Source organism: Prionailurus viverrinus, chromosome D2 (assembly GCF_022837055.1).
Source record: "Prionailurus viverrinus isolate Anna chromosome D2, UM_Priviv_1.0, whole genome shotgun sequence".
In the NCBI taxonomy this organism is placed as follows: domain Eukaryota; kingdom Metazoa; phylum Chordata; class Mammalia; order Carnivora; family Felidae; genus Prionailurus; species Prionailurus viverrinus.
In genome coordinates, this window is record NC_062571.1 from 30,956,890 (window position 1) to 30,968,927 (window position 12,038).

General features: G+C 46.6%; 1 protein-coding gene across 2 annotated transcripts in view; it reads left to right on the plus strand.

Moving 5' to 3' along the window:
• The first annotated feature begins 527 nt into the window (after positions 1–527).
• The window catches only part of HK1 (hexokinase 1), a 90,745-nt gene continuing 79,234 nt past the window's right edge, over positions 528–12,038 (plus strand). Inside the window, exons 1-2 of one of the 2 annotated variants that reach the window (XM_047825022.1) lie at positions 528–637; positions 4,204–4,254. In XM_047825022.1, coding sequence (XP_047680978.1) covers positions 611–637; positions 4,204–4,254 — 78 coding nt within the window. In that variant the 5' untranslated portion in view covers positions 528–610. Of the gene's footprint in view, positions 638–4,203; positions 4,255–12,038 lie in introns of those variants that run through there. The other variant, XM_047825024.1, reaches the window with a different exon arrangement.

Here is a 12,038-nt window from a genome sequence, read left to right on the forward strand (position 1 = left end):
TAAAGCAAGACCCTACTTTCAGATCTCTTTGTTTTTTAATTTTTAATTTTTAAAATTTTTAAATCTTTATTCACTTTTGAGAGAGAGAAAGAGAGAGACAGAGAGAGACAGAGTGCAAGTGAGGGAGGAACAGAGAGAGAGGGAGACACAGAATCCGAAGCAGGCTCCAGGCTCCGAGCTGTCAGCACAGAGCCCGACGCGGGGTTGGAACTCACAACCGCAAGTTCATGACCTGAGCCGAAGTCGGACGCTCGACCGACTGAGCCACCCAAGAACCCCTCAGATCTCTTTGAGAGTAGACAAGGCTGTAGTTGGTGAGGAGACACCACCTCCAGACAGGGCTCCAGTGAATTTCTTCTAGAACAGTATCCTGACATTTTACTTCGGATTACGGATCCTTCTGGAAACAGGGGCCTGAACCTGCCCCCGGTCCTCAGTAGCGGCGTGTTTAGCCTCCCGGCTGGTGAGGAGAGGAATGAGACTGACGAACCCTTGACTCTTCCTCCTTTGGGTTTGCTTTTCTCCAGGCCTCCTAGCCCGGGCTGCTGAGAGCAGAAGAGAAGAAAGAACCAGAAGAGAAGGAAGAACCCGGGCATAGCAGGTGCCCACCATGGGGCAGAGCTGCCAGCAAGGATGCGTAAGCTCTCCCCTTGCTTTTCTCTAACTTCACGTGGCCACTTGCACCGCGCAGGCCGGCCCACCCTCCCGCAGGCTGTTAGGTCGGGGTCCACTTTATAGGATGGAAACCCAGACCAGGAGCACAGCAGAGACATGTTATGGGATGAGGCAGGAGGCCCTCAGATCCAGCCTCTGACTCTCTGTGCAGTTTAATTTTTACCTGGGCCAGATAGGTCCTGACCAAGGGGAGCCCAGGGGGTCATTCACGTAACCCCTCGGTTAATCACTTCTTAGATCATTACGCTGCAAAGTCATGAATGTGTGTCGAGAACAGGAGTGCGGCCTTTTCTAAGAGAAGCCTTCCATGGCCCTGTAAAAGCAGAAACCCATCCTTGCCTCTTACAGAGAGCCCAGCTCCTCCCCTGGATGTTGAAACAAACCTTGGAAAATGTTTATGGGACAAATGATGTTCTGAGTAGCTGGCTCATTTTCAGTTAACCTGTGCTGCAGAGGGTCCCTCTGGGGCAAGGACCACCGATGCTCCCCCTTTTACAGTCTGGGAAATCGAGGTACAGTGTGGTTTAAGCCCAGCGACAAACACACAGCTGGGCCTTAAGGAATGCCCCGGGGACAGAATTCCCCCAGAGCAGCATGTCGGTCACTGCTGAGAAGACTTCCCTGGTCAGTGCGTGGGTGACAAATTAGCTCCCAGATAGCAGGTGAGAGTGGGGAGGAGGGACCACAAACTCAAGCAGCTGCTGTTCCCCTCCATGTGAGGTGAGGGGGGGGGAGGCAACTTTCCCTCAGTCCTCCGGGCCCGGCTTGAAAAGGCCCCCTTCATCACCTCTGAGGAGGGCTTTGCAATGTCCAGCCCCACATCCTTCCTACCTCGCAGGGCTTTGAGAGAACTGAATTTGACCCCGCTTCTCACACCCAAGTGGAAACTCAGTGTCACCTTTGAACCCTGACCGGTTACAGTGAGCAGGGGCGGCCACTAAATACATAAACCTGAAAACTCCTTGGGTCCCCATCCCGCAATACCTGTTCCTTCTCTCCTTCTCTCCTCTCTACTCCACAATCAGGGTGAACAAAGCTTTGCCTGCTCTGGGAAAGGAGTACCTCCAGCCCAGGAGATTGTCTGGGATGTCATCGCCACCTCTCGTGGTCCCCACTGTCCCCTTCCTGTGCCCCCACCTGGCCTCGCAAGCCTCAGGCAGGATGCCACTGAGGGTTTAAAGGAGGCCAGGCCTGCTTAGGAGAGGTGGCACAAAGCAGCCGGTGTCACAGGCTCCACATGGCGGTCAGCAGGCTTGGGCACTGGCACTTGGAGTTCAGTGTCAATCTGTGGACTGTCCGGCGGGTCCTCTGTGGTCCTTGGGGGTCCAGAGAGGGGAGCGCAGGCTCGGGGATCTCAGACACGAGTAGAAACCCAGCAGTTGGAAATCGGTTTGAGTCTCAAGTGGCGCGTGTGAGTTGTAGTTACTGCCCCGTGTCTCTAGGAGTCTGTGGTCTTTACTGTAACTTTCTACGAGCAACGGCTCTGTGCCAGCCCCTTCTCACGGTCTCCTTAAATGTTGACAAAGTTCCAATGAAGTAGGCAGCATCCTCATCTCTCAGATGGGAACCCAGAGGCTTAGGAAAGGGAAATTCCTTGCCTAATTTTACACAGCTCATCAGTGACAGATCTAGAACTTCAACTCCGGTCCCTCTGGCTCCAAGTCCGTGCTCTTTCTGCCTCCACGACAAACTCAAGGCTGCAGGTGAGGTGTGTGATGCCAACCGTAACTGCCGAAGGACATTCCTATTTCCTATTTTGAGTTGGTCCAGGTTTAGAAGTGTTGTGCTCTGGATATTGAATTCCCACTCTTTTAAAAAAAAATTTTTTTTTTAACGTTTATTTATTTTTGAGACAGAGAGAGACAGAGCATGAGCGGGGGAGGGTCAGAGAGAGAGGGAGACACAGAATCTGAAACAGGTTCCAGGCTCTGAGCCGTCAGCACAGAGCCCGACGCGGGGCTCGAACTCACGGACCGCGAGATCATAACCTGAGCCGAAGTCGGACGCTTAACCGACTGAGCCACCCAGGCGCCCCTGAATTCCCACTCTTAATCTAAGGAAGGGCCAAAAATGATACGGTTCATTCAGTTCCTTTCTCCTTGACTCCTTGGTTGTTCCAAGCTACAGAGAGTATTTTGCGTTGTTTCCTTACGCTCAATTCTCACGACAGCCTGTACATATCTGCAAGGCTTCTTTCGAGCCCTTTCAGTAGCTAGTCTGCTCTCATGGGTATCAGTGTAAAGCCTAGACTGTTCGGTTTTCAGCCAAGTGGAAAACTTGCCTAGATTGTCCTGGTCACTTGGGTTGCCTCTGGGATGCCTTTTCTTGCTTCCCTAGGACCATGATTTCTACAGAGCTTCTCCGATGAGCAGCCTACTCAGAAGAGGGCACGTTTTTTTCAGTTCATGAACAATAATCACTTACCGAGCACCTGCTCTAGGTGAGGCAGGGCAGGAAGTGCTGAAAAGATGGTCTCTGCCCTTCAGGGAGGATCCATGGGTTACCCCCCCGCCTCTACGACCCAGATTCTTACGGGGACTGGCTGCATGTCTGTGGGCCGCTGCGCAACCTTCTAGAACCCCCAGGCCCCTTCCTTACAAAGTGGGGCTGCCTCTTGTGCTCTGTCACTTAGCATTCCTTGCCTTCTCACCACCCCACCCCCCAGAGTGGTGGTTGCAAGAGTCCCAAGAGCAGCAAGAGAGGGCCGGCCTGAGCACAAGCGTGGCTGAAGCTACTGCTTGTGTCGTGCTGTTACCGTCCTACTGGCTAAAGCCAGTCACACAGCCGAACCCAGAGTCGCCGTGGGAGGAGACTACAGAGAATAGTACGGGTACAGGGAGGAGAACCATTATGGCTGTTTTCCGCAAACAATTTCCTACATCTTCCTTATCCCTTCGGCCGCCATCATGAAGAAATCTACATGGGCCTCTCTCTTACTGGCAGCAGCTTCCAAAACCTGTGAGGCATGGGAAGTTGTAAGAGGGGTATGAAACGGCAGGATGCTAACTCATCCAGCTGGCTGCTACTTGATGGCCACATTCTCACCGTGTTCTTCTGGCAAGTATTGCATCCTGCAATCTTGGGGACACGGTGTGGCCAATGGTTCAGCAGGGACAGACCCCTGTGTTCCCATAGCTCCCCCACACACCTCTCCAGCAGCTCAGCACTGCGCCTTCACTGTTGATTGACTCATCCGTCTTCCCTGGTGGATTGTGGGCTCCCTGCAGGCGGAGCCACCATTGTTTTTCATCTTTGAACCCCCCCACTTCCTAGCACAGAACCTGCACATTTGTAAGCACCTAACCCATGCTGATGTGAATAAATTCACGAATAAGACATTTCTGAGCTCTGCTGTGCTTCATCCAGATTAGGGCTAATCATCTTAGAATTTACTCAGCGATTTCGGGGTTACTTACAGTTACCGTCACTTTCTGAGCACGACTGATAAGTTGTGAGCATCAATATGTTTTGAGTGCAAGTTGCTAAGATGCCTTTGTAACACGTTGTTTTGTCCTGTGTTTCTTTAAGAGTGAAGAAGCATCTGAAAAGCCCATCAAGCCCCCACTTACTGAAGTTAAGGTAAGAAGCTTAAATGTTCTTTCCATTTCCTGTAACATTTTCTGTAAAAGAGAGAGAGTCTGTGGCAATTCCCTTTGGGCATTGTGACCCCGGTTCCAGTGAGCCAAGCAGCCCTATAATGGATTCCCCCGGGGGCTGTGCTGGGGGTGGGGAGAGCATCTACCTCTAACCTGTTCCTCCCCGGGCCCAGCCCACCCCACAGGACAGGTGCTTTGTGAGGGGGGCTTTGCTACTAGGTTGTTCTCCTAGCCCTTTCTTGGGAGCAAAATACTGAGTGTCAGAGCTAAACACAGGACCTTCCTGCACTTGGAGCTACATGGCATACCGACTGTGGGAGAGGCTCCGGAGAGAGAGAATACAAGGGTCTCTCCCCTCTCTTGTCTTTTCCCAGTGTGTAGAATCAGGCACGCCAGGAACTTGGTACCCATCCCCTCTGCACTTGAACACGGACAAGTTTCAGTTCTTTCCTATTGACATAGCCCAGATGGTTCCAAGTCAGAGAATTTTCTGTGCTATTTGTGATGGCCTACCGCCTGCCCTCTCATTCCCCACGCGCGCACTTGGCTGTGCCTTTAGAGCTGCAGTAGAGTGAATCTGAGGGGCGTTGCTTCATGGGAAGGTGGGGAGGTGGAGTATTGAAAGAGTCAGTTTGCTGGGAGAAAAAGGCAGTAACTTTTGATTTCTCCTGCACCTGGGTCCTCCTGCATCTAGTCCAAGGTGAGGTCCGAGGCTGGGCCTGGAATCACAGTCCCCTCTGCCTGGCTTCTTATTCCACCATCAAGCAGCCATATTCTTGTTCTTTCAAAAATGAAGAAGAGACTCCAGCCTTTGAGGACTTATGGCTGAGAAGCGAAGGTCAACATGCAAGAAAGGAAAAAGTTGCAGTGTGTGTCTTAGGAGCAGATGAGGGAGGGATCTGCCCTGTCTTGGGGAGAGAAAGAAGGTTGGAGAGAGGAGGTGAGATTTACAGACAGTCTTGAAGCAGAAGAAGCAATCTGTGGGTCAGGAAGGACATTCCAGGGGCAAACAGCAGCAAGGGCAAACGCAGAGCCTGTGAAAGATGGAAAGAAGCCTGGAGGCTGCCTGGTGTGGTGCTGGTAGGGAAGGCAGGAAGGGAGGCTAATGACATTGGGTGGGGCTGGCACTGGATGTCCGGGTAAGGAGCTCTATGGAGGAGGCCCAAAAGATCTTTAGGCTGAGGAATCATGTGATTAAGTTGTGTTCTGTCTGGGGCGCCTGGGTGGCTCAGTCACTTAAGTGGCCGACTTCGGCTCAGGTCGTGATCTCGCGGTTCGTGGGTTCGAGCCCTGCATCGGGCTCTGTGCTGACGGCTCGGAGCCTGGAGCCTGCTTCGGATTCTGTGTCTCCCTCTCTCTCTGCCCCTTGCCTGCTCACACTCTGTCTCCCTGTCTCTCAAACATAAATAAACATAAAAAAAAATTGTGTTCTGTCTGGAAGCAGCAAGGAGCATGAGCCTTGAGCCTCCAGGAAACCAGACGGGGGGTTAGCGGGGCTGAGAGTAGAGACATCTCGAGAGGTGGTGTGTGTGCAAAATGGTGCACCTCAGAGTGGAAAGAACAAAGTACTACCAGTTCCATTGTTACCAATTTTTAAAGACCAATCAGCATGGTAGCCTTGCTTGGTGAACCTTCTAGATGTCTACTTGTATCATCTTGTACTCAGGGTCTCTCACAATGAGGAGAGCCTGATAGGGGTCCCTACCTTTGTTTCCAGGGCTATTTTTAGCGTATTATGAGGCATCACCGTCTTATAACCCCCTGGTTGAGGAAGTTTTATATATCATATTATCTGGATATATGATAGATATATGATATCTATAATACATATCATATTAACTAGGATGACCCTCACAAAATAAGCAAGTGGCTTAGAGAGGTTTCTGCACAGAAACTATGGATTAAAGCTAATGAACAATGGAGCTCCTGGTTGGATCAGTCGGAAGAGAGAGCGAGAGAACAACTCTTGATCTCAGGGTCATGAGTTTGAGCCTCATGCTGGGTATAGAGATTACTAAAAATAAATAAACTTAAAAACAAAACAATCTAATGAACAACGAGAACATAAGAGCACTGATTCATTTCCTATCCCTGGTACAAGCTCCTCATCAGCCACATCTTGGGGTTAAAAGAAATAAAAGATCTGATCAGATACAATAAGTAGTCAGAAAAAGAAAATGGGCCAGGCTATTTGAATTCTGGCTTTATTCTGTATATCACTAATGATAAACTAATCTCTATGTATACAAAGGGCTTGAGATAATTAGGTAATGATACTATTAGGCCACTACATTTTAAAATAGTTAATTTCATCCTTGTGTCTTTTTTTAAAATTGAAGTATAATTTGCTAGCAGTCAAATGCATAAAGCCTAAGTGTTGGCTCAAGAAGTTTGAACACATGTATATACCTATATAACTACTACCCAGTTCAAGATATAGAATATTTTCATCACCCCCCAAAATCTCATGTCCCTTTCCAGCCACTACTTTCCCATCCCCTGTCCTGAGGATATCATTGTTCTGACTTCTATCACCATAGGTTAGTTTTCCTGTTCTTGAACCTCATTTAAATGTAATCATACATGTGTGCTCTTTTGTACCTGGCTTTCTATATTTTTATTTGCTGCATGTATTGAATTCATTCCTACACGATCTTGTATATAGAAAATCCTAAGGTATACTCACACGCACACACACACACACACACACACACACATCCGTGCACACATGCACATGTAGAATAAACACATTCAGCAAGGTTGCTGAATACAAAATCGATATATGAAAATCAATTGTTCTTCCATACATTTGCAAGGAACAATCAAAAAATGAAACTAAGAAAACAGTTTCATTTATAATAGCATCAGAAAGAACACAATACTTAGGAATAAACTTAAAAGAAGTCCAAGACTTACACTCTGAAAACTACAAAACATTGTTGAAGAAAATTGAAGAAATCTAAATAAATGGAAAGACATTCGTGTTCTTGAATTGGAAGACTTAATATTAAGTTAGCAATACTCCCCAAATTGATCTACAGATTCAACACAATCCCTATCAAAAACACAGCTGGCGGGCACCTAGGTGGCTCAGTCAGTTAAGTGTCTGACTTTGTCTCAGGTCATGATCTCACAGTTCATGAGTTCGAGCCCCGCATCGGGCTCTGTGCTGATAGCTCAGAGCGTGGAACCTACTTCAGATTCTGTCTCTCCCTCTCTCTCTGCCCCTCCCCTGCTCTCACTCTCTCTCTCTCTCTCTCTGAAAAATGAATAAACACTAAAAAAAAATTAAAAAAAACTGGGTGGCTTCTTTGCAGAAATTGGTAAATTAATCCTAAAATCCATATGGAAATGGAAGGTACTCAAGTTAGCCAAAACATCTTGAATAAGAAGAAAGTCAAGGAATTCACGTTTCCTGTTTGCAAAACTTATAAAGCTACAGTAATCAAGACAGCATTGCACCAGCATAAGGATAGACCTATAGATCAATGGAATAGAATTGAGAGTCCAGAGATAAACCTTTACATTTACAGTCATTTGGTTTTCACAGGGGTATGAAAAAAATTCAATGGTGTAAGGGTAATCTCTTCAACAAATGGTGCTATGACAATTGGATACCCACATGCGAAAGAATGACGTTGAATCCCTACCTCATACCATATACAAAAATTAATTCACAATGGATCAAAGACCTAAATGCAATAGCTAAAATTATAAAACTCTTAGGAGAACACATCGATATGAATCTTTCTGACTTTGGATTTGGCAATGGTTTCTTAATATGATACCTGTTATGGGCTGGATTGTGTCCCTCCACTCCCTAGTTTCTATGTTGAAGTTTTAACTCTTAGGACTTCAGAATGTAGTCATATTTGGAGATATTTAAAGAGGTAATTTAAAAAGAGGTCTTTAGAATGGGCCCTATTCCAATCTGACTGGCATATTTTCAAGATGAGGAAATTTGGACACATGAAGAGACATCACAGATGTGTGCACATAGGGAGAAGACCATGTGAGGATGGGGGCTATCTGCAAGCTGAGGAAAGAGTCCTTAGAAGAAACCAAACCTGGGGCGCCTGGGTGGCTCAGTCGGTTAAGCGGCCGACTTCAGCTCAGGTCACAATCTCGCGGTCTGTGAGTTCGAGCCCCGCGTCGGGCTCTGGGCTGATGGCTCAGAGCCTGGAGCCTGTTTCCGATTCTGTGTGTCCCTCTCTCTCTGCCCCTCCCCTGTTCATGCTCTGTCTCTGTCTCAAAAATAAATAAAACGTTAAAAAAAAATTAGTTATTAGAAGAAACCAAACCTTCCCACATCTTGATCTTGGACTTCTAGTAGCCTCCAGAACTGTGAGAAGATACATTTCTGTTGTTTAAGGCACCTAGTCTGTGGTATTTTACGACAATGCTAGTAAATTAATGCAACACCAAAAGAACCCCAAAAGTGGAAACAACCAAAGACCCATCAATTGTTGAATGAATAAACAAATGGTGGTATATCCACACAATAGAATATTATTCAGAAATAAAAAGGACTGAAGTTCAGATATGTACTACAATGTGAATGAACTTTAAACACTTGCTGAATGAAAGAAGCCAGTCACCAAAGTCCACATACTGTGTGATTCCATGTCTATGAAATGTCCAGAATAGGCAAATCTGTAGAGATGGGAAGTAGATTGGTAGTTGCCTAGGGCCAGGGAGCATGGGAGCTTGGAGGATGACAGCTAATGGGTACAATGTTTCATTTTGGGATCATAAAAATGTTCTAAAAATGATTGTGGTGAGGATGTCACAACTCTGCAATTATGTTAAAAATCATTGAACTGTACACTTTAAATGGGTGAATTATATGGTATGTGAATTATATCTCAGTAAAACTGTTACCAAAGAGGGAGAAGGCGTTCCATTTTTTTACCTGAGAAGTATGAGTTATGTAGAGATCTAATATGATTTTTTTATCCTCTCACTTTCTCATAGACATTTGGGTTGTTTCTAGTTTGGGCTATTATTAATAAAGTGCTGTGAACATTTGTGTGCAAATCCTTCTATGGACATATGCTTTAATTTCTCTTGGGTAAATACCCAGGAATGGAATCTCCAGATCATGGGGTAGGTATATATTAAACTTTTTAAGGAAGAGCCAAGAGCACCTGGGTGGCTCAGTCAGTTAAGCATCTGACTTGGGCTGAGCTCATGATCTCATAGTTTGTGAGTTCTAGCCCCACATTGGGCTCTGTACTGATAGCTCAGAGCCTGGAGCCTGCTTTGGATTCTGTGTCTCCCTCTCCTTCTGCACTCTGTCTCTCTTTCTCTCTCACTCTCTCTCAAAAATAAGTAAACATTAAAAAAAAAATTAAGAACAACCAAACAGTTCCAAAGTAGTGTCATTTTACACTCTCATCTGTCCCATTTATTTTCATGTCTGTTGCAGGTATTTTTTTTTTTTTTTGAGAGAGAGAGAGAGAATGAGAGAGAGCACAAGAGGGGAGGGGCAGTGGGAGAGGGAGAGAGAGAATCTTAACCAGGCTCCACACCTAGTGCAGAGCCCTATGTGGGGCTCAATCTCACAACCCTGAGATCATGACCTGAACCGAAATCAAGAGTTGGATGCTTAACCGACTGAGCCACCTAGGCACCCCTAGGTATGTTTTATAACATAAATAATACATTAGTGCAGTCGTACGCATTGATAGTTGTAAATAAATATACAGGGGCGCCGGGGTGGCTCAGCCCTTTGAGCAACCAACTTTTGATTTTGGCTCAGGTCCTGATCTACAGTTCATGAGATCGAGCCCTATGTCAGGCTCTGTGCTGAGACTGTTTGGGATTCTCTCTCCCCCTCTGACCCTCCCCTGCTCATTCTCTCTCTCAAAATAAATAAATAAACATAAAAAAAAGTAAATATACAGATTGCTCAGATACATGATCAAAACATTTTTACTACAGAGGGTTCTGAGTAGACCAGTTCTGTGGCCTGGGACTAGGAGAGACTTGATATAGCTAAAGGTTTTGCATTAGTTTTATAAGAGTGCAATAGCAAATTGCCACAAACTGGTGGTTTAATTTTTTTTTTACTATTTTAATTTTTTTTATTTTTTATTTTTGAAAGAGAGAGAGACAGAGACAGAGCATGAGCAGGGGAGGGGCAGAGAGAGAGGGAGACACAGAATCTGAAGCAGGTTCCAGGCTCTGAGCCATCAGCACAGAGTCCGATGCGGGGCTCGAACTTACGGACCCTGAGACCATGACCTGAGCTGAAGTTGGACGCTCAACCGACTGAGCCACCCAGGCGCCCTTAATTTTTTTTAATGTTATTTTAATGTTTAATTTTTAATGTTATTTTAATTTTAATTAATTAAACAACTTTAATTTTTAATGAATAAAATTTTTAAATTTTAATTAATTGAAAATTTAAAAATTTTAATGTTATTTTATTTTTGAGCAAGAGAAAGCAAGAGAGAGGGAGAGAGAGAGAGAACGAGCAGGGGAGGGGCAGAGAGAGAGGGAGACACGGAATCCAAAGCGGGCTCCAGGCCCCCAGCTGTCAGCATAGAGCCCGACGGGAAGCTCAAACCCACGAACCCGTGAGTTCATGACCTGAGCTGAAGTCGAACGCTGAACCGACTGAGCCACGAGGTGCCTCGTTGGTGGTTTAAAATAACAGGAATTTATTATCTCACAGTTCTGTAGGCCAGAAGTCTGAAATCAGGGTGTCAGCAGGGCGGGGCTCCCTCCCCAGGCTCTAGGCGAGGATCCTTCCTGGCCTCTTTCACTTCTGGTGGCTCCAGGCGCTCCTTGGTTTGTGGCTGCAGAACCCCCTCTCTTCTCTGCCTCCGCCTTCACGTGGCATTCTCCCCCCCTGTCTTCTCTTCTGCCTCTTATCAGGAAGGTCATTGGATTTAGGGACCACCGGTCATCCAGGAAGATCTTGAGATCCTCAACTGAATTAGGTATGCAAAGACCCTTTTGGGCAAATACGGTCACGTGCACAGGTTATGGGGATTAGGGCATATCTTTTAGGGGGCACCATTCAGTCCTCTACAGCCCTGTTCTAGCAGAAGGAATGGGGAGGAGAGGGTGGATTCAGGAGAGTTCTTAGGTTGGACGTGTTTTGTTTTTGTTCTTGAGGCACGGACATAGGTAGACTCAATAGGGTTTAGTGGCAGATTAGAGGCAAGGCATTTGGGAGGGGAAAGCCTCAAGGGTAACGGTCAGGTTTCCAGCTGATGGGAAGATGGTTCCTACCTGGGACATTCTTTTCCCAAGAAGGAAGAGGAAGCTTAGGCGTGCATAAGCAGACCACAGCCTACGCTCCATTTTGTTCTGGTGTCTGCTCACGTGTCGTATCGTGAGAGAGGTCTCCCCAGTGGTTCTCTTACTCTCTGCTGTTCAACCTGGGCATCAGTTAGGGTTAGATTTGGCTGGTAGTAACGGAAAACCCTCCAACAGCAGTTGTGTTAACCCATTGGAATTTTCTTTCTCTCTCGGGTTCTAGAAATCTATGAGGCAGTCCGTAGGGGGCTGATGTGGGGCATCTTGGTGACAGGGATGCAAGCTTGGTTTTTGTTGTTGTTGCTTGGTTTTGTGGGACTGCCATTCCCAAGGTTCTCTCATAACCCAAAACATCCCGGTTCTCTAGCCAGTCTGTCTCTATTTCAGCCAGTAGGAAGGAAGAATGACCATAATCACTGTGTCTTAAGGAAGGCTCCAGGAAGCTAGAATGAGACGCCCTCATCTTCACCTCTTTGGCCAGAACTTGCTCCCATGGCC